Source organism: Saimiri boliviensis, chromosome 4, assembly GCF_048565385.1.
Source record: "Saimiri boliviensis isolate mSaiBol1 chromosome 4, mSaiBol1.pri, whole genome shotgun sequence".
NCBI classification, from domain to species: domain Eukaryota; kingdom Metazoa; phylum Chordata; class Mammalia; order Primates; family Cebidae; genus Saimiri; species Saimiri boliviensis.
The window spans coordinates 142,544,684-142,566,716 of NC_133452.1; the positions used below are offsets into that span (position 1 = coordinate 142,544,684).

General features: G+C 43.6%; 1 protein-coding gene across 2 annotated transcripts in view; it reads left to right on the plus strand.

Annotated features, from left to right (window-relative positions):
* Positions 1-22,033, plus strand: part of LOC101042888 (testis expressed protein 56) — a 74,658-nt gene that overhangs the window by 15,426 nt on the left and 37,199 nt on the right. For both annotated transcript variants that reach the window (XR_012517412.1, XM_074398397.1), the window contains one exon: positions 6,666-6,864. Coding sequence is in view for 1 of the 2 variants with exons in the window: in XM_074398397.1 (XP_074254498.1) it covers positions 6,666-6,864 (199 nt within the window). In the remaining variant the exon portion in view is untranslated. The remainder of the gene's footprint in view (positions 1-6,665; positions 6,865-22,033) is intronic.

Consider the following 22,033-nt stretch of genomic DNA (forward strand, 5'->3'; position numbering starts at 1 on the left):
CCGGAAGGCGGAGGTTGCAGTGAGCTGAGTCCATGCCATTGCACTCCATCCTAGGCAACAAGAGCAACACTCCACCTCAAAGAAAAAAAAGATACAGTATTAAATCATAACTACATAAAATTAACTGTAGTAATACCGTAGTGCTGTAGTAATATACCACCTCCTGTTGCTCTTGCAGTGAGCTCAAATGGTTTGAGTATCCACTTAAAATGCCATGTGATGCTAATCACTTCTGTGCGAACAGTTCATCTCTCCAGTAAACTGCAGATCGCAGTAAAGTGATTTCACAGTTCTAGCGTATTTTTTGTGTTTAGTGCAATACCATGAAATTTGGCTAACATCATGGGACTCACAAAAGGACCACTAGTGATGCTGGAAGTACTTCCAAGAAGCAGAGAAAACTCATGATGTTGTTACTTCAGATAGACAATTTATCTTGTAAACAAATGATGTCAACTTATGGTATCGATAAATACAGTACTGTCAACGCATTTCTCTTTCTTTTTTCTTTTCTTTTCTTTTTTTTTTTTTTTTTTTTGAGACGGAGTCTTGCTCTTTCAGGTTGGAGTGCAATGGCATGATCTCGGCACACTGCAACCTCTGCCTCCCAGGTTTAAGCGATTCTCCATCTCAGCCTCCCGAGTAGCTGGGATTACAGGCACCTGCTATCACGCCTGACTAATTTTTGTATTTTTAGTAGAGACAGGGTTTCACTGTGTTGGTAGGCTAGTCTTGAACTCCTGACCTCAAGCAATGCACTGGCCTCAGCATCCCAAAGGTCTGGGATTACAGGCCCGAACCACTGCATCCAGCCTGATTTTCTTTTTTTTTTTTCTTTTTTTTTCTTTTTTTTTTTTTTTTGAGACGGAGTTTCACTCTTGTTACCCAGGCTGGAGTGCAATGGCACGATCTTGGCTCACCACAACCTCCGCCTCCTGGGTTCAAGCAATTCTCCTGCCTCAGCCTCCTGAGTAGCTGGGATTACAGGCACACACCACCATGCCCAGCTAATTTTTTGTATTTTTAGTAGAGACGGGGTTTCACCATGTTGACCAGGATGGTCTCGATCTCTTGACCTTGTGATCCACCCGCCTCGGCCTCCCAAAGTGCTGGGATTACAGGTTTGAGCCACCGCGCCCGGCCCTGATTTTCTTAATAACATTTTCTTGCTTACTTTATTGTAAAAGTGCAATATATAATACATGTAACATAAAATATGTGTCAATCAACTGTTTATGTTAACAGTAAGGCTTTTGGTGAACAGTAGGCTATTAGTAAAAGTTTTGGGTGAGTCAAAAGTTCAAAAAGTAGCTGGGTGTGGTGGCGTGGTACGGTGCTATACTACCACGTTCAGCTACTCAAAAGGCTGTGGCAGGAGGATCACTTGAGCCCAGAAGTTTGAGACCAGCATGGGCAACATAGCAAGACTCTTTAACAAAAGAAACTTACATACTTATTTTCAACTGTGCAGGGGTCAGTGCCCCTAACCTCCATGTTATTCAATGATCAACTGTATTTTTCAAGGGATTTACATTTTATAAAATTTTTAAATTTTATGATTTATTTATTTTGAGATGGAGTTTCACTCTGTCGCCCAGGCTGGAGTGCAGTGGTGTGTTCTCAGCTCACCGTGACTTCCACTTCCTGTGTTCAAGCGATTCTCCTACCTCAGCCTCCCGAGTAGCTGGGATTACAAGCACGTGCCACCACACCCAGCTAACTTTTGTATTTTAGTAGAGACAGGGTTTCGCCACGTTGGCCAGGCTGATCTCAAACTCCCGACATCAGGTGACCTGCTGCCTCAGCTTCCCAAAGTGCTGGGTTACAGGTGTGAGCCACCACGCCCAGCTGGGGTTTACATCAAGCTCATAGGAAATCTGTGCCCTAGTCCCCCATACCTTCACCCAGTTGGTGAAAGCACAGTTGGTTTCAACACTGCCTCTTTTCTCTGTGGCCACGGCAGCTACGATCCCAGCCACTCACCATTATGTTTCCAGGTGTTATGGGCTCAACAAGATACATGGAAGTCCCTCAACAAGATACATGGAAGTCCCTCAACAAGATACATAGTCCCTTAAGATATACTGAAGTCCTAATCCCCAGTATCCCAGAATGTGACTAGATTTGGAAATAGGGTAGTTACAGAGTGCAGATGTAATTAATTAAACTTAGATGAGGTCATAATGGGTATGGAGTGGTTCTTCATCCAGTAGGACTGGTGTCCTTATCAGAAGACAGAGACAAGCGGGAGACGGTGGCCTTGTGACAGTAGAGACAGAGATGGGAGCGATACATCCACAGTCAAGGATACCAACGATTGCAGGCAAACACCGGAAACTAGGGAGAGACAAAGATTCTCCCCTCAAGATTTCAGCATGGCGCCGGGCGCGGTGGCTCAAGCCTGTAATCCCAGCACTTTGGGAGGCCGAGGCGGGTGGATCACGAGGTCGAGAGATCGAGACCATCCTGGTCAACATGGTGAAACCCCGTCTCTACTAAAAGTGCAAAAAATTAGCTGGGCATGGTGGCGCGTGCCTGTAATCCCAGCTACTCAGGAGGCTGAGGCAGGAGAATTGCCTGAGCCCAGGAGGCGGAGGTTGCGGTGAGCCGAGATCGCGCCATTGCACTCCAGCCTGGGTAACAAGGGCGAAACTCCGTCTCAAAAAAAAAAAAAAAAAAAAAAAAGATTTCAGCATGGCCTTGCTGACACTTTTGTCTCTGACTTTCAGCCTCCTGAACTGTGAGACAATAAATTTGTTGTTTTAATTCAGAGTTTGTGACGCTGTTACGACAGCCCTAGGAAACTGATGCACCAGTGTTAGAAGACATAGTCCAATTCCCCAGGTCGTTCTCTAAAGTCCCCTTAAAGCCAAGGGTGGGGAGGGAAATGATATAGTAGACAGCACTACCCCAACTCTGTGTCTAAAGAAATCCTCAAGTGCCTTCACGAATCCTGAAAGAATGCTCAGTTTTTTCATAGATTGATAGGTATGATGTGCATGCATGCACGTCTGGCACCTACTCAACTTTTCTCAGACTTTGGGGTCTTGGATAAAACAGACGATGGAAAAATTTATATTTTCATGTCTTGTAACACAGACATGTCCTTCCACTTAGCAATTCCACTTCCAGTTATTATCCTAGAGAAATAACTTATAGCTGAACACAAAGATGCATGAACATGGCCATGCACTGATGCATTGTTTATAATAGTCAAAAATTTAAGCCGGGCACGGTGGCTCACACCTGTAATCCCAGCACTTTGGGAGGCCGAGGCAGGTGGATCACGAGGTCAAGAGATCGAGACCATCCTGGTCAACATGGTGAAACCCCGTCTCTACTAAAAATACAAAAAATTAGCTGGGCATGGTGGCGCGTGCCTGTAATCCCAGCTACTCAGGAGGCTGAGGCAGGAGAATTGCCTGAACCCAGGAGGAGGAGTTTGCGGTGAGCCGAGATCGCGCCATTGCACTCCAGCCTGGGTAACAAGAGCGAAACTCCGTCTCAAAAAAAAAAAAAAAAAAAAAAAAAAAAAAAAAAAATTAAATGACCTAATGACATCCAGTAGCAGAATAATTAAATGAAGGCATATATCCATATAGAGGAATACTATTTTTTTTTTCTTTTTTTTTTTGAGATGGAGTTTCACTCTTGTTATCCAGGCTGGAGTGCAATGGCGCGATCTCGGCTCACCGCAAACTCCGCCTCCTGGGTTCAGGCAATTCTCCTGCCTCAGCCTCCCGAGTAGCTGGGATTACAGGCACGCGCCATCATGCCCAGCTAATTTTTTTTTTTTTTTTTTTTTGTATTTTTAGTAGAGACGGGGTTTCACCATGTTGACCGGGATGGTCTCGGTCTCTTGACCTCGTGATCCACCCGCCTCGGCCTCCCAAAGTGCTGGGATTACAGGCTTGAGCCACCGCGCCCGGCCGAGGAATACTATTAAAAAGAAGGTTGATATTAAAATATCTACAATACATATTGTAGAATTTTAATAAGCTGCATAGTAAGATACACAATATGGATCCAGTATGCCAAAAGAAAACTGTGCATTTGTATATATGTATGTGTATATAAATGCATAGAAAAGAATTTTGAAGCTGAGTGTGGTGGTTCATGCCTTTAATCCTGCACTTTGGGAGGCCAAGGTAGGTGAATCACTTGAGGTCAGGAGTTCGAGACCAGCCTGGCCAACGTGGCAAAACCCCATCTCTACTAAAAATACACTAAATTGGCTAAGTATAGCGGTGCATGCCTGTAATTCCAGCTACTTGGGAAGCTGAGGCAGGAGAATACCTGGGAGGCGGAGGTTGCAATGAGCAGCGTGAGACTCTGTCTCAAAAAAAAAAAAAAAAAAAAAAAGGAGTTTTGAAGGAGACTCAGGAAATTCAGGATAGTGACTACCTCTGAAGGATAGAGCTTGGAGAGGGAAAATAAAGGAAAGCTTTCCCTTTTTACTATGTAGACTTCACTGAGTTTTTTCATTTTAATTATTCCAGTGGCAACATTTTACTTTTGCAATTAAAATGCAACATTAACATTGAAAATGCAGGCAGGGGGCAGTGGCTCACACTTGTAATGCCAGCACTTTGGGAGGCCAAGGCAGGCAAATCATGAGGTCAGGAGTTTGAGACCAGCCTGGCCAACACAGTGAAATCCCGTGTCTACTGAAAATACAAAAATTGTCTGGGTGTGGTGGCAGGCACCTGTAACCCCAGCTACTCGGGAGGCTGAGGCAGGAGAATTGTTTGAACCCGGGAGGTGGAGGTTGCAGTGAGCCAAGATTGCACCATTGCATGCCAGCCTGGGTGACAAAGCTAGATTCCGCCTCAAAAAAAAAAAAAAAAAAAAAAAAAAAAAAAAAAAAATTGAAAATGCGGTAAGTACATGAAGTTGGAGAAATGGGTTTTGATTTTCTAGAGAATTCCCCATTCTATGTTGATTTAGATTTTGTCTCTGTAGCCTCCCAATGTAAACACCGATATATGTCAATACACTGATAGATGTTTAGTAGCTGGTAGTTCCTGCCATGTATAACTGCCAAGCAGCAGTGAGGTCTTTTGTTTCAGAGGTGTGTGGGTGCAGTGATTATTTGCTATGGTTGGAAGCCTGTTTAGGGAGGTTCACGCAGGTGAGGTGAACGGCATTAAGGGGGAAGAAATGTTGCTTCAGAGTCCTGAGTTTGTGCCTTCAGGGACCTGGCCTCAGGCTGAGTCCAGTCATTGGGAGCACATTGGACTTCGAGGTCATGAATTCATCACTAAAAGTTTGCTTCATTGCCAAGATGCCATTTCCAAACATACAGTGATTGCCTTGCAAATGCATCCTGAAGACATGACACTATTTATCTGACTTTCATTCATCAGACCAAGACTTTAATAATGGATACTGATGTCTCACTGCTGCTGGGTCTAAAGCCGTCCTCTAGAAGAAATTTCTTTTGACCTTAAAGATAGGTTTTGTTCCCTTTCCTGTCAACCCACTCTTCACTTGCAGGATGCTTTGCCTGTACTGGTTACCCAGAAATGATTACAAGAAGAATGAAAGAAAAATAACTAAACATCCATAATTTTTTTTTAAATCCAGGTTTTTCTTTTATATTTTAAAGATAAAGTTAACTTTGGGAGGCTGAGGCAGGAAGATCGCTTGAGGCTAGGAATTTGAGATCAGCCTAGGCAACAAAGTGAGACCCCCATCTCTACAAAAAATACCAAAAATAAGCTGGGTGTGGTGATGCATGCCTGTAGTCCAGCCCCTGAGGAGGCTAAGATCAGAGGATCGCTTGAGCCCAGGAGGTTGAGCCTGCAGCGAGCTATAATTAAACCACTACACTGTATTCTGGAGCTCTGATGGAGCTGCTGGCTGACCAGGGAGGGATGCTATTCCATTTCTGATAAAGGACCTAAGCCCCTCTGTTATTGGCTTTATCTTCTCAAAGCGGCTCCACCTTGCTGTTGTAACTGTACCACTGGCCATCCGGAGAGTTTCTACAGTAGCCTGCAGCGCTCCAACCCCCAAGTCTCAGTTACTGGAGCACCCAAAAGAAGGAAGGCATTTCCCACTGGCATAGCTGAAAATAGACATGCTTATAACAAAACGAGAAATAAACAGTCCATTTATGGCCAGAAATGAATTTTGTGGAGTCAAAAAGAACAGTAAGTCACACTCCACGTTCTAACTGACAGCATGCTGCTGTTTTAAGTTCAGTCCTATGTAGTAACCTTTGCTCAGGCAAAATCGCCAATAAAAGGGAGCCCCACGTTTTGGAGCCTGACAATAATTTCACCCTGTTTCTTCTGGGAAGCTTCCAAATGTGCATCTCCAATTAAGTATGCAGTTAAAGGGAAAGTGAGATCACAATAATAATTGTGTGGTAACTCGCTGTTAGAATCAGGCACACATGACCAACTCTGTGCAGTTCCAGCATGTCTGCTTTCTCATTCATTCTTTTATTTATTTACAATGTTATCTGCTAAATGTCTAGGACCAGGCTAAGATCTAAATGGTGCTCAGTAATTTTGTTGGAATAAAGGAATGACAAAGCTAAACAGGAATTATTAAGCTGCATATGTATTTTTTCTCAAATCAGTGCCGTGTTACTCTTGCTATGCACAGATGGAGAGCAACATTGAATGTATTAATGCTTATGCTTATTCTATTACTAGGTGAGAATCCTGAACTCTCTGGCTTAGAAAGAATCTTAGCAAGACACCAGTTGCCAAAAGAGATTAATGTGACCCCAAAGCCGAACAGAATGCCCCCGTGGAAAAGAAAAATCATCAACAATGTAACTGATTCGTGGAAGAAATGTCACTTGTTGAAGAGAAACACGAAAGAGCCTCCCATGTCGACCATAGTTGTCAGGTAGACTCTAATTTCTGCCCTATGTGGATATACCTAGAGATACACAGGGTGATCACAAATTCTCTATATGCCTTAGCTAAAAAACGATTTAATGTGGTTTTAAGATATGCAGAGAGCATAGAAATTGTTGCAGCCCACAGTCCCTGGGTAAAGAAAAACAAGACATAGAGAATCAGCAAAGCAGTGGACAGTCCAGCCGAGGACTGACCCCACCTGTTTGTTCCACAGCATGTTTATTGAGGATACAAGGAAGAGCCTAATTCATAACTAATCTGACTATAAACTATTAAGGACAAAGGTTCAGGAGATGTTCTTGAACAGAGGAGGTGTTTTTTTGTTGTTTTTTGGGTTTTTTTTTTGAGATGGAGTCTCACTCTGTTGCCCAGGCTGGAGTGCAGTGAGGCGATCTTGGCTCACCACAACCTCCACCTCCTGGATTCAAGCGATTCTTCTGCCTCAGCCTCCGAAGTAGCTGGGATTACAGGTGAGCGCCACCACACCCAGCTATTGTTTTGTATTTTTAGAAGAGACAAGGTTTCACCATGTTGGCCAGGATGGTCTCAAACTCCTGACCCTGTGATCTGCCCGCCTTGGCCTCCCAAAGTGCTGGGAATACAGGCGTGAGCCACCTGTATCAGGCCTAGCAGAGGAGGTTTATTGGAAAGCAAATGTATCTTCTTGGAACATCAGCACTTTCTTTTTTTTTTTTTGAGATGGAGTTTCGCTCTCGTTACCCAGGCTGGAGTGCAATGGCGCGATCTCGGCTCACCGCAACCTCCGCTTCCTGGGTTCAAGCAATTCTCCTGCCTCAGCCTTCTGAGTAGCTGGGATTACAGGCACGAGCCACCATGCCCAGCTAATTTTTTTTTTTTTTTTTGAGAAGGAGTTTTGCTCTTGTTACCCAGGCTGGAGTGCAATGGCGCGATCTCGGCTCACTGCAACCTCCGCCTCCTGGGTTCAGGCAATTCTCCTGCCTCAGCCTCCTGAGTAGCTGGGATTATAAGCACACACCACCATGCCCAGCTAATTTTTTGTATTTTTAGTAGAGACGGGGTTTCACCATGTTGACCAGGATGGTCTCGATCTCTCGACCTCGTGATCCACCCGCCTCGGCCTCCCAAAGTGCTGGGATTACAGGCTTGAGCCACCGCGCCCGGTGTGGAACATCAGCACTTTCATAGGGTAGTCAGCATTCTCAAGTTCTGTCTGGCCAAGTGCATAATTGCTAAGTTCATCCACAACCTCTTATCAATAGGGAGAGTAAGTCTCAGTGTATGCTCTCGTACTTCTGGGAACTTGCAGTAAGGAGTAATCAGGAACATTTGAGGATGCTGAACTTCTTCACAATTCCCTCCCCACCCCCACCCTTTTTTTTGAGATGGAGTCTCACTCTGTTGCTAGGCTAGAGTGCAATGGGGCTGTCTTGGCTCACTGCAACCTCTGCCTCCTGGGTTCAACCGATTCTCCTGCCTCAGCCTCTTAAGTAGCTGGGATTACAGGCTCGTGCCACCACGCCCAGCTAATTTTTGTATTTTTAGTAGAGACGGGGTTTCACCATGTTGGCCAGGATGGTCTCTATCTCTTGACCTCGTGGTCTCCCTGGCTCAGCCTCCCAAAGTGCTGGGATTACAGGTGTGACCCACTGCGCCCGGCCTCCTCTTTTGTTTTGAATAAGGAGGATTGTCTTCTTCCTCCTATCGATGGCAACAGGAAAACAGAAAACAGCAAGGTAAGATTAACAGAAGCCAAGTATACAAATTATAATGATATTGACCCATTTAGAAAAATTTCACCCCAAAGTACGAAACCATTGTTGGATGGGGTCCACCTGAATTGTTTGGATCCTAGAAACTTCTTTTTGGATGGTTTTTAAAGCCACAGGCACAGACACACCTAAACAGGGATAAGGTGCAGCACTTGGTTTTCATGATAGCCCATACTCCCGCTTTGGGCTGCTGGGAGCATGTCTAGAGCCATTTTATTTTGTAGCACAATTCTTTGAACCTGGCTTACTTCTTTATTCAGCAACGTAATTCCTGCTTGAGTTGCATTAAAGGCAGCAGCTGTGTGCTTGGCGAGGGCCTCTACAGGTTGTTCAGTTGAGATTACCCCGGCTTGTGGGGAAAATACAGTTGTTAAATAGTGCCACCAGGAGGCATGGCGGCGTCTAGACAGATATTTATGTTCTACCATTTCCCAGTGATTTGGTAATTGAGCAAGATGTTCAAGGATTTGGGCCGGAATGTGTGGCTTTCCCCAGCAGCAGATATTGGACCAATTTAATGGGAGGCATAACCAGCCATGACTTTCACAGAACCATAAATTACCAGGAGGGACAGCATATACTCCATAAGAATTGTTTTGTCCACCGGTGAGAATCTCAGATCCCCATTTAGTGCTTGAATTTGGTACACTTATTGTCTGACATAATTCCTTAGGTAAACTACCTACTGGAATTTCTTTTTGAGAAATGCAATGCAGAATCCTTTGGGGCAACACCACTTTTTCTGTGGTATACGGGAGCTCCATCCCACACAGAATACCCCAGGGAAGGTTGAGGGGGCAGTTTGTTGTGACGCTGCTTTAAATATAAAGAACATAAGGAACCAGAAATGTTATGACGTTTTTTCCACCGTAAAAAATGTCCCCAGTCCTTTTCTATAAATTATCTTTTAAACTGCCGCCAAATCTCATTATAGGATACGTTTTTTTCTATTCTGCCACCATTCTAGATGTTCCCACTGGGACAGAGCTGCAGGGTGCATACTCCATGGACACCCTGCACCACTAGAAACAGCAAACCAGGCACACACCCAGCAGGTGGCTTGGTTAGCAACCTGCACTGTGGTCTGGGTCCATTGGACATAGGTGTTAGCAGAGACCAAACGTAACAATATTGCCATTAAGACCCCTACTTTGATTGAAGAAGCTTTGAGTGTTGCCATCATAGCCAATGATAAATTTTCTGGTGTAAGTTTCTGTCCTGCATTGTGAACAGCAATTTCAGTATGACCAGAGTATTTTCATGTCCTCCCAAGTAGGCAACGTGATCTCCTTCCCATTCTCTGGGGAACAGTAGGTGACTTTTTCTCTGGCTCCTCGGTCGTCATCAATCAGATGGGATTAATGGGATCCCAATCAATCAGATTGGGATCAGGTTTTTCAATCCTTGATGCCAACTCATGGTATGGTTTAACGCATCGAGCAGGAACTCACAGAGGACCTGTAGGAGAGAGCACAGCAGCGTAGCCTCCTGTGCATGTGATAAGGGGCACTGGCCCCTCCCACATGGGATCCGGTGGCTGTTGATACAATATTAATAGTTTATCTGATTCCTGTGGGTTAGAAAAATAAGCGACCGCATGTGAGATTACTGCCGGCATTCTAAAAAGTGAATGGTTAATAGGCAACAAAGCTATATTAATCCTAACTCGTGGCTTTGTCAAGGGAGGCAACTTCCCCTTTTGTTCTTTCAGAACTAGCTTTAACAGGTGATGAGCTTGTTCTACACTGGCTGGTCCAGTAGGATTACAGGGAATGCCGAACGTCTGCTTGACATCCCAGCGAGTGCAAAAAGCAGCAAACGTTTGAGAAGCATAGGCAGGTTCATTGTTCGTCTTAAGCAGACGAGGATAACTCAAAGCAGCAAAAGCCTGAAAAAGATGATTACGAACGTGATTAACACACTCACCTTTTTGAGGAGAAGCCCAGGTAGCGTTGGAAAAGTATTAATAGAAACACGAACATCCGGGAGAGGTTTAAGATTGGGGATCCGAGTAACATCCATTTGCCGTAGCTCATCTGGAGCGGGGCCTCTGGGATGAGTGCCCGTGGCAGCGCTAGAAAATGTTAATGCCTGACAAGTAGGGCAAGAATGGACAATTTGCTGAGCTTGTTGCTTAGAAATAGAAAAATATTTTATTAGTGAATGGGCATTTTGATGGAAAAATTGATGAGAAGAAAAAGGATTGGTAAATAAAGAATTAATCGGCTGCAGACTGGTATTTGCAATTTTGTTCGCAGTTGCCAAGGGCCCTGGAAGATGGCAGTAGCTGTGAATATGTGTTAGGAAGATGGTTTTAGTGCGGCGGGACGGCAATATTTGAACAGTTAGAAATAAGGGCAGCAGATGAGTTGAAATATTGTCCTTTATAGTGGCCTGAGGCAATAGGGGAACAAGATTGGCAATGTATGAGGAATTAGGGATAATATTAAGCACACGATGGGGGAATTTTTGAAGAGCCAATATTAGAGCTCCGACTTCTGCTTTTTGAGTTGAGGATGTTTATGGGAAAAAAGCGTTTATTCCATTGGTTATTTGCACACCAAACCATGACTTCCTGATGTGGCTTACTTACTATTAGTAAAAACTGAGAGCATTTGGAATAGGATGCAAGCTGATTATGAAGAGGGAGACCCAGGCATCTCAGATCAACTCCCCCTTTTCATTCCTAAGACTGTAAACTGAAACCCTTTTCATATGTAATTCCTAAGACTGTAAACTGAAACCCTTTTCATATGTAATTCCTAAGACTGTAAACTGAAACCCTTTTCATATGTAATTCCTAAGACCATAAACTGAGACCCTTTTCATATGTTAAGCTATAAACCTAAGATTCTTCCACGGGTAACATCTAAAGTATAAGCCTATATAAAAAAGGAACCTTCCTTTGCTAGGGGAGCTTGGCTCTTAGGCAAATATGCCACCTGGCTCCTGGCAGAATAAACTCCTTCCTCCAATATTCGGTGTCCAAGAGATCCGTTTCCTGCAGCCGCTCCTGCTACAATTATAGTTTGTTGCTTTCAGGGTAAGGGTTTTGAGGCTTGGAGATAAAAGTCTGAAGGAAAATGGGAAGGAAAGTGTTTTATGTAATTAGATGCTGCTATTCGAAAGGATAAATTATGAGTATAAACTGGTGTCATTTGTTCCATTGGAAAAGGTAAATGGATTTTTATGACATCACAGCCCTGTAAATACAAAACGTAATGACAGCCAAGAGAAATTAGGGAAATAATGGAGGCACATGGAGTGGGAATACGGTGTTTAGGCTGTGATAGCAAGTGGCACCATTTAATGATCAACAGTTGGTTCTTGTTGGTTATTTGACCCAATAGTGCTACAGGGCTTAAAGGTGTTAACAAAATAAAGAGGTGTAAGGAATGATCCAAAAATGCTAAAAAGAACTTTTCCTTAGCCAGTTGCAATAATTTCTGATGTTGTTCATTAAGGACGTGTATGGAGGCAGGGGAGGAGGCTCCTGCCAGCAATAGAAATAAATGTTTTAACAAATAGGTAGGAATACCCAAAGAGGGCCGTAACCAATTGGTATGTCCCAATACGTGCTGGAGCTGAGATGATGTTAATGGAGATGGAATACCCAGAGATGGCAAGGTTGGGTGAACTGTGATGCCCATGAATTGAAACCCCAAATAAGAATAAGGTTCTTTGTATTGAACCTTTCCCGGGGCTATATGCAGCCCTGCCCTTATAAGGACCTGTTGTAATTCTTGCATTGGGAGGTCTTAATTAGATTCAATTAAACTTGTAAGGTATATTGCCGAGTGGAAACAGGAAACTGAGGCCAGTATACGAAAATGAAAATTCAATTTATTCAGCTTCCGGGCAAGGTTCTGTGGTCTGGGATGGGGCCAGAGAAGTTGCACTTCTCAGGGCAGGGGGTTTTATAGGGGTTAGAGGCGATTGATTGGATATTGGGGAAACAAAGCATAGGCAATTTCATTAGTTGTAGGCAGACAGGGCCCAGACAGTTGAGCCACTATAGGTAGGGAGGTGGGACTTTTTGGGGGTGGGCTGGCTAAGGATGTATGAAGCAAGCTGCCATTGGGTAAGGCATGGCGGGATTCTTTTAAAATTTTGGCGGGTTCAAATGCATAGTTTAGTGCTGAGAGTGCATAGTCCAGTGCTGGATATAGATCTGGAAGCAGAATGCAGAAATGGGTGAGGGGAGCCCGCATGGAGAAGCCAGATGCTGAGTAAGGCGTCCGGAATGATAACGCTGTTATCAGACATGGAGAGGGGTGGGTGTTGTACATCCTGCTCCCAGCGAGGCAACCGGCCTTACAGTAATGACATAATAGAAGGTGAGGATATAACTGTTGAAAAGGTTTTAAAGCCACACTATTGTAATATTGACAAAGACTGGGAGAATTCATTATACCTTGAGGAACACGATTCAATGATAGCGTTGAGTAGGCTGAGAGTTACTGTATCCAGGAACAGAAAAGGCAAAGTGTGGTCCATCTTCTGGATATAGGAGAATGTTAAAAAAAAAAAAAAAGTTCTTTAATAACAACTAAAGAATAGGTGCGGGGAATTAAACTTGGATTCGGGACACCTAATTGTAGGGGGACCATAGGATTTAATTGTGCATTTATAGCTCTCAAATTATGCAACCACTGCCACTTACCAGATTTTTGAGGGATAGTAAAGCTAAGGGAATTCCAAGGGCTGTTGGATATTTCTGTGTGACCTGCCTCAATCGTTTTTGTACCAACTGTTGGATAATTTAAATTTTGTGCCAAGGAAGGGGCCACTGCTCCACTCATACAGGAGGGCCTTCTTTCCAACTAAGCTTAATGGGTTTAATAGGAGCAGTGGCCCTTAGGATGAATTTGTTTGAACAGATATATTAAATTGAGCTAGCAAATCCCCTCCCCGAATGCTTAGAGGAGTATCCATAACAAAAAGCATTACCTATCCTTTATTATTATCTTTATCAACAAAGCATAGGGATTTGCCGCTCCGATAGGCCTGCTGGGTACCTCCAATCCTCAGCAGTCTATTACGTACCAGGTATAAGGGCCACGCCGGAGGCCAATGAGATAGGGTGATTATAGTTACATCCACCCCTGTGTCTATGAGTCCAGGAAATTGTACATTATTTACAGATAATGTCACTATTGTACATTAGTACCAGCTCAGTCGGGAGACTCCCACCCAGCTGGCGCTGATGGTATTGAGAGGCAGACAACCAAATAGAACAACAGAGTGGATCTATCTGCGGGACCAACAGCCTGAGAGCTGAGAGGCTAACAGTGTAGCAGGCTGAAGGCCCTGAGCAGATTCTCATCCGTGTATTTATTTGCTCTTAGACAGGTAGTCTTATTAATACACAGGTGTTCCATGTTTACTCATAATGCAAGAATATACCAAGTAGGCAGCTGTTACCCGCCTACCACTAATTACAAACTAAAAGGTGTTCTCCACAAAGGAGCCATGGGGACAGGGTAAACTTAATGTTTCTCAACATTATTAGTTGATTTCCCCCAGGTTTACAATCCAGTTGACAGTTGTAGAACCAAACCGTTTGTCTAAAGCCTCCATTGCTTTGGGAACCCGGTAAGATATTAAAACTAGCTGTGCAATGGACATTCCCTTTTCTAATTTTAGATCATGATGAGCCCATGCCTGAACTTTTATTATTCTGGTATAATCAGAGTTAATTAATCCTGGGACAACCGTGTCATTTTTTTTTTTTTTTTTTTTGAGACGGAGTTTCGCTCTTGTTACCCAGGCTGGAGTGTAATGGCGCGATCTCGGCTCACCGCAATCTCCGCCTCCTGGGCTCAGGCAATTCTCCTGCCTCAGCCTCCTGAGTAGCTGGGATTACAGGCACGTGCCACCATGCCCAGCTAATTTTTTTGTATTTTTAGTAGAGACGGGGTTTCACCATGTTGACCAGGATGGTCTCGATCTCTCGACCTTGTGATCCACCCGCCTCGGCCTCCCAAAGTGCTGGGATTACAGGCTTGAGCCACCGCGCCCGGCCCAACCGTGTCATTTTTACCATGTGGGATTTCCCTCATAACAGGCCACAATACCCAGAGGGCAGCAGACCTTCGGTAAGAGTAGAAATTACCTGTGCTTCTCCTGGTACCTCAATTACACATTCTTTAGCTAGAATTAGGTCTAGACCTGCACTACCAACTGTTGCTGCAGTTAACTGTGAAATGGATTGCCAGGAGACGAGGTTTCTGTTACTTTGGAGATTCCTTGGGGCTCCAGGACTGGCCAAGTATGGGCCATAGCTGAGGGTCCCTGTTTGGTGTTCTGGGCCAGGGACAAGCCCCTCCTCAAGTTTTCCTGGTCCTGGCTTTCTTTGGACCGACATTGATTAGCCCAATGATAACCCTTTTGACATTCAGGACGTTTATGGGTTGGGCGTTTAATCTCTGATCTGCATTCCTTTTGCCTATGTCACTACCGCATTGAAAGCACTGAGCAGAAGGGCAGAGGGCCACAGCCAGCAAGCGGGCCTTCTGGATTTTTGTGTCTATGTTCTGACAAGCCCATATACATTCAGCAAGACTCACTCCTGGGGGTATTTTTAACTGATAACAAGGCATTTTTGCAATTTTCATTAGCATTTTTTTTTTTTTTTTTTTTTTTTTTTGAGACGGAGTTTCGCTCTTGTTACCCAGGCTGGAGTGCAATGGCGCGATCTCGGCTCACCGCAGCCTCCGCCTCCTGGGTTCAAGCAATTCTCCTGCCTCAGCCTCCTGAGTAGCTGGGATTACAGGCACGCGCCACCACGCCCAGCTAATTTTTTGTATTTTTAGTAGAGACGGGGTTTCACCATGTTGACCAGGATGGTCTCGATCTCTTGACCTCATGATCCACCCGCCTCAGCCTCCCAAAGTGCTGGGATTACAGGCTTGAGCCACCGCGCCCGGCCTTTCATTAGCATTTCTATAGGCCGATTGCATTAGCAACATATTGCATGCATCAAAATTATTAGCTTGCTTCTCTAAGGCTCCTTGTAATCTTTCTGTAAAACGCGTGTAAGGCTCTATGGCTCCCTGATGAATTGTGGAGAAGGACCCCTGTGGGGCACCCACTTCAGGGATTTTATTCCAGGTGTGTAGAACAGCTTGGGCAATTTGAGAAAAAGCCCACCGATCTAAAGCAGCTTGTCGTGCAGGGCTCAGGTAATTACCTTCCCCCTTAAGCATATCAACCGAAATAGGGATATTATGATTTAAATTTTCCACGGCAAACATAGCACATTGGTTATAATACTCATGCAACCAAACAGAATATTGGACCGGTAACACCATCTTTATCAATGTTTTCCAGTCCCAAGGGGTCATCTCACACCTTCCTCCTATACCGTCTATTATGCCTTTCATAAAGGAACTAGAAACTCCGTTTTCTCTAATACTCCTTTTCAACTCCTTAAAAACCATAAAAGGCAGTTGCTCATGCTGGGGGTGGGGGTTGGTTAGTGGCTCTTATAACTGAAAATGCTACGATACCTTCTTCCTTTTGTACTTCCTTTATGAGATTTTCAATAACCCAGCGTGGTTCTTGCCCTTCCTCACCTGGAGCAGTTTCACTGTACAGCCTGGACTGCTTCTTTTCTATGGGAGACATTTTTGGTATTAAATCTGCCCAGGGTGTTTCTCTTTCCACTAAGGATCCTACTGCCACTCCACAAAGATGCCAAGTATGCAACTATGCTACAGTTACAACCTGTGTATCTTTTTGCAGCCATCTTTCTATTCACTCCCAGTCCCAAGAGTCCGTGGACCCTTCCTCAGGGTACCATGGGCACCGATTGTAAATTATTTTTAAAAGGGAAGATAATTCAACATCAGAAACCCAACATCCTGTTTTGTGTAGCAAAAGAGCAAGGTGTCGCTTGTGAGCGGTTTGCAAAGCTGAGAAAGAATGACCCATGCCCTTGAAAAAACAAAGGATACCTCTGCCACAGGCTTTCAAAGCTATGGTACCTGGCGAAATGGACGTCTGATTTCCTGTGCCAGGCTTGGAGAGGATATCTGCGGGAGGGCCACGGAGGGAGGGTCCCTGTTTGGGCACCAACTATCATAGCCCACAGTCCCTGGGTAAAGAAAAACAAGACAGAGAGAAACAGTGAAGTAGTGGACAGTCCCACCGAGGACTGACCTCAACTATTTGTTCCACAGCATGTTTATTGAGGATACAAGAAGAGCCTAATTCATAATTAATCTGATTATAAACTATTAAGGACAAAGGTTCAGGCAATGTTCCTTAGCAGAGGAGTTTTAATGGAAAGCAAATGTGTCTTCTCAGAACATCAACACTTCTATAGGGTACTCAGCAGTCTCGAGTTCTGGCCAAGTCTGTAATTGCTAAGTTCATCCAGAACCTCTTATCAAAAGTGTGTTTCAACCTATGACCTCGTACTTCTGGGAACCTGCAGTAAGAAGTAGTCAGGAACATTTGAGAATGTTGAGCTTCTCCACAGAAAATGAGCACTGCTCTATATAAAAGCACGTGGGCCCCATTTTTACCCATCTGCAAGCTGCTGGAAGAATTCTCATTGGGAACAAACTCATGGAGATAGGAGCAGAGGTGTGGGTCGCCCATGGGCCATTGTGGTCTAGAATAGTGAGCGGAAATCTATTAAGGCCAGAGTGGAATTCTTGGAGACAAATCCAATCACTGAGCTGTGGGGCTTTTTGGCTGCATAAGTCGAGAAGCAGCAGGTCCACCACTGGCATGCCCAGGGGCTAGGATACCATAGTAGGACATGGCAGAGCTTCGGCTTTATACCTGGTCTGCCAGATTTTACATGGAGAGAACTGGAACACCATTGGACAGCGTTAAGAAAGTGAGTGATGCGATCTGACTCAAATCCTCTCTGGCCTCCCAAGGAATGCATGGGTGGAGGAGAGCTGTTGGGAGCTTTTACAGCTCTGCAGGTAAGGGGTGGTGGCCCAGGTGGTAGTGGTGAGGATGTGGAATTGGCTGGATTCTGGTGCCCAAAGTCACAAGCTTTGGTTCCTTGGCAAATTATCTTTTTTGGTGCACTTCTTTCCCTGCTTATATCAGATAGATGGAATTTCTTTGTTTTTCAAGAAAAGAAAAAAAAAAAAAAGAAGTAAAACAGTATGTCAAAGAGCTCTGTGCCCTCCCATGTGCATTGCAACACTATTCACAACAGCCAAGATAGGACATCAACCTAGGTTTCCATCGACAGATGAATGAATTAAAAAATGTGATGCATATACACAAAAGAATACTTTTTAGCATCAAAAAGAACAAAATTCTGTCATTTGAGGAAACATGGATGAGCCTAGAGGACATTATATTAAGTGAAATAAACCAGGCACAGAAAGACTAACTTCACGTGGTTCTCACTCATTTGTGGGCCCTAAAAATTAAAACAATTGGAGACAATCCAAGACGGCTGAATAGAAACAGCTCTGGAGTGCAGTTCCCAGTGAGAATGCAGAGGGTGAGTGATCACTGCATTTCCAAATGGACTTTTACTGCACGCAGACCAGGAGATTCCCAGGCGGAGAGTGGGTCTCCGCACAAAAACACACACAAATCTGGGCACCATTTCAACTGGCACCCAGAATGCCTGGGAGACAGAGTTGCCCATTCAACTGAAAAAAAGGAAGCTGAAACAGGGAGCCAGGTGATCTGGCTCGGCGGATCCCACCCCCACAAAGACCAGCAATCTGAAATGCTCTGGATTGAGAGTTTCACAGCAAGGACAGCTGGATCCAGGATGGTCCAGCTCTGTGGGGGGGAAATGTGTCTGCCATTACCAAGGCAGTCCACCTCTACCAAGGCAGTCCACCTCTACCGAGGCTGTCTGCCATTACTGAGGCAATCCGCCATTACAGAGACAGTCCTCCATTACTGAGGCAGACTGCCATTACTGAGGCAGTTCTAACTATATCTCTATAAACAAAACTGCAAGAAAGTTCACACAGCAGCTGGGCAGAGTCCACAGCAGCTTAGCAATGCCTCTGCTGGCAGCCTGTTACTTGGCTACCTCTTCGCTGGGCAGGGCATCTCTAAAAAAAAGCAGCAGCATGTCAGAAATTTATAAATAAAGCCCCACCTTCCCAGGACAGACCCTCTGGGGGAAAAAAGCGGTTATGAGTTCCACTGCAGCAGACTTAAACATACTTGCCCAGCAGCTCTGAATGGAACAACAGAGCTCACAGCTCAGCACTTGAGCTCCTATAAGGGACAGATTGTCTCCTCAAGCAGCTCCCCAACCCCCATATATCCAAAGAGACACCTCATAAAGGAGAGCAAACCTGATAGACATTTACAGAACTCTCCATCCTAAATCCACAGAATATATGATAGACATTTACAGAACTCTCCACCCTAAATCCACAGAATATATGTTCTTCTCAGTATCACACCACACCTAGTCTAAAATTAACCACATAATTGGAAGTAAATCACTCCTCAGCAAATGCAAAAGAACAGAAATCATAACAAACAGTCTGTCAGAACACAGTGCAATCAAATTAGAACTCAGGATTAAGAAACTAACTCAGAACCACACAACTTCCTGGAAACTGAACAACTGGCTTTTGAATGTTGACTGGATAAACAATAAAATGAAGGCAGAAATAAAGATGTTCTTAGAAAACAACGAGAATGAAGACACAACATACTAGAATCTCTGAGGCACATTTATAGCAATAAATGCCCACATGAGAAGCAAGGAAAGATCTAAAATCGACACCCTATCATCAAAATTGAAAGAGCCAGAGGAGCAAGATAAAAAAAAAACTGAGAAGCTAGCAGAAGACAAGAAATAACTAAGATCAGAGCAGAACTGAAGGAGACAGAGACACAAAAAAAACTCTTCAAAAAATTCATAAATGCAGGAGCGGGTTTTTTTGAAAAGATCAACAAAATTGACAGACCACCAGCCAGACTAATAAAAAAGAAAAGAGAGAAGAATCAAATAGATGCAATAAAAAACGATAAGGGGATATCACCACAGATTCCACAGAAATACAAACTACCATCAGAGATTACTACAAACAACCCTATGCACGTAAACCAATAAACCTGGAAGAAATGATAAATTCCTGGACGCTTGCACCCTCCCAAGCCTAAACCAGGAAGAAGTCAAAACCCTGAATAGACCAATAACAAGGGCTGAAGTTGAATCAGCAATTAATAGCCTACTAATAAAAAAAAGCCCAGGTCCAGATGGGTTCACAGCTGAACTCTGCAAGATATACAAAGAGGAACTGGTACTACTCCTTCTGAAACTATTCCAAACAATCCAAAAAGAGGGAATCCTTCCCAAATCATTTAATGAGACCAACATCACCCTGATGCCAAAACCCACGGAGACTCAACAAGAAAAGAAAATTTCAGGCCAATATCCGTGATGAACATAGATGCAAAAATCTTCAATAAAATACTGGCAAACTGATCGCAACAGCACATCAAAAAGCTTATCCATCACCATCAAGTAGGCTTCATCCTGGGGATGCAAGGCTGGTTCAACATACACAAGTCTATAAACGTAATTCACCACATAAACAGAACCAAAGGCAAAAACTACATGATTATCTCAACAGATGCAGAGAAGGCCTTCAGCAAAATTCAACAGCCCTTTATGCTAAAAACTCTCAATAAACTAGGTATTGATGGAATGTACCTCAAAATAATAAAAGCTATTTATGACAAACCTGCAGCCAATATCATGCTGAATGGGCAAAAACTGGAAGCATTCCCTGTGAAATCTGGCACTAGACAAGGATGTCCTCTCTCACCACTCCTACAGAAGTTCTAGCCAGAGCAATCACGCAAGAAAAAGAAATAAAGGGTATTCAATTAGGAAAGGAGGAAATAAAGTTGTCTCTATTTGCAGACAACATTGTATATTTAGAAGACCCCATTGTCTCAGCCCAAAGTCTTCTTAAATTGATAAGCAGCTTCAGCAAAGTCTCAGGATACAAAATCAATGTGCAGAAATCACAAGCATTCGCATACACCAATAACAGACTTAAAGAGAGCCAAATCAAGAACGAACTGCCATTCACAATTGCTACAAAGAGAATAAAATACCTACGAATACAACTAACAAAGGATGTAAAGGACCTCTTCAAGGAGAACTACAAACCACTGCTCAAGGAAATAAGAGAGTACACAAACAGATGGAAAAACATTCCACGCTAATGGTTAGAAAGAATCAGTACTGTGAAAATGGCCATACTGCCCAAAATAATTCGTAGATTCAATGCTATACCCATCAAGCTACCTATGATCCTCTTCACAGAATTGGAAAAAAAAACACCTTAAACTTCATATGGAACCAAAAGAGAGCCTGCATAGCCAAGTCAATTCTAAGCAAAAAGAACAAAGCTGGAGGTATCACACTTTCTGACTTCAAACTATACTACAAGGCTACAGTAATCAAAACAGCATGGTACTGGTACCAAAACAGAGATATAGACCAATGGAACAGAACAGAGGCCTCAGAGGCAACACCACACATCTACAGCCATCTGATCTTTGACAAACCTGACAAAAACAAGCAGTGGGGAAAGGATTCCCTGTTTAATAAATGCTGTTGGGAAAACTGGCTAGCCATGTGCAGAAAGCAGAAACTGGACCCCTTCCTGACACATTACACTAAAATTAATTCCAGATGGATTAAAGACTTAAATGTAAGACCTAACACCATAAAAACTCTAGAAGAAAATCTAATCAAAATCATTCAGCACATAGGCATAAGCAAGGACTTCATGACTAAAACACCAAAAGCATTGGCAACAAAAGCCAAAATAAACAAATGGGATCTAATTAAACTCCAGAGCTTCTATACAGCAAAAGAAACAACCATTAGAGTGTACCAGCAACCAACAGAATGGGAAAAATTTTTTGTAATCTACTCATCTGACAAAGGGCTAATATGCAGAATCTACAAAGAACTAAAACAGATATACAAGAAAAAAACAAACAAATCCATTCAAAAGTAGGTGAAGGATATGAACAGGCATTTTCAAAAGAAGACGTATATGAGGCCAACAAAACATATGAAAAAATGCTCATCATCACTGGTCATTAGAGAAATGCAAATCAAAACCACGTTGAGATACCATCTCACGCCAGTTAGAATGGCGATTATTAAAAAATCTGGAGGCAATAGACCCTGGAGAGGATGTGGAGAAATAGGAACCCTTTTACACTGTTGGGAGTGTAAATTAATTCAACTACTGTGGAAGACAGTGTAGCAATTCCTCAAGGACCTAGAAATAGAAATTCCATTTGACCCAGCAATCCCATTACTAGGTATATATCTAAAGGATTATAAATCATTCCATTATAAAGACACATGCACACATATGTTCATTGCAGCACTGCTTACAATAGCAAAGACCTGGAACC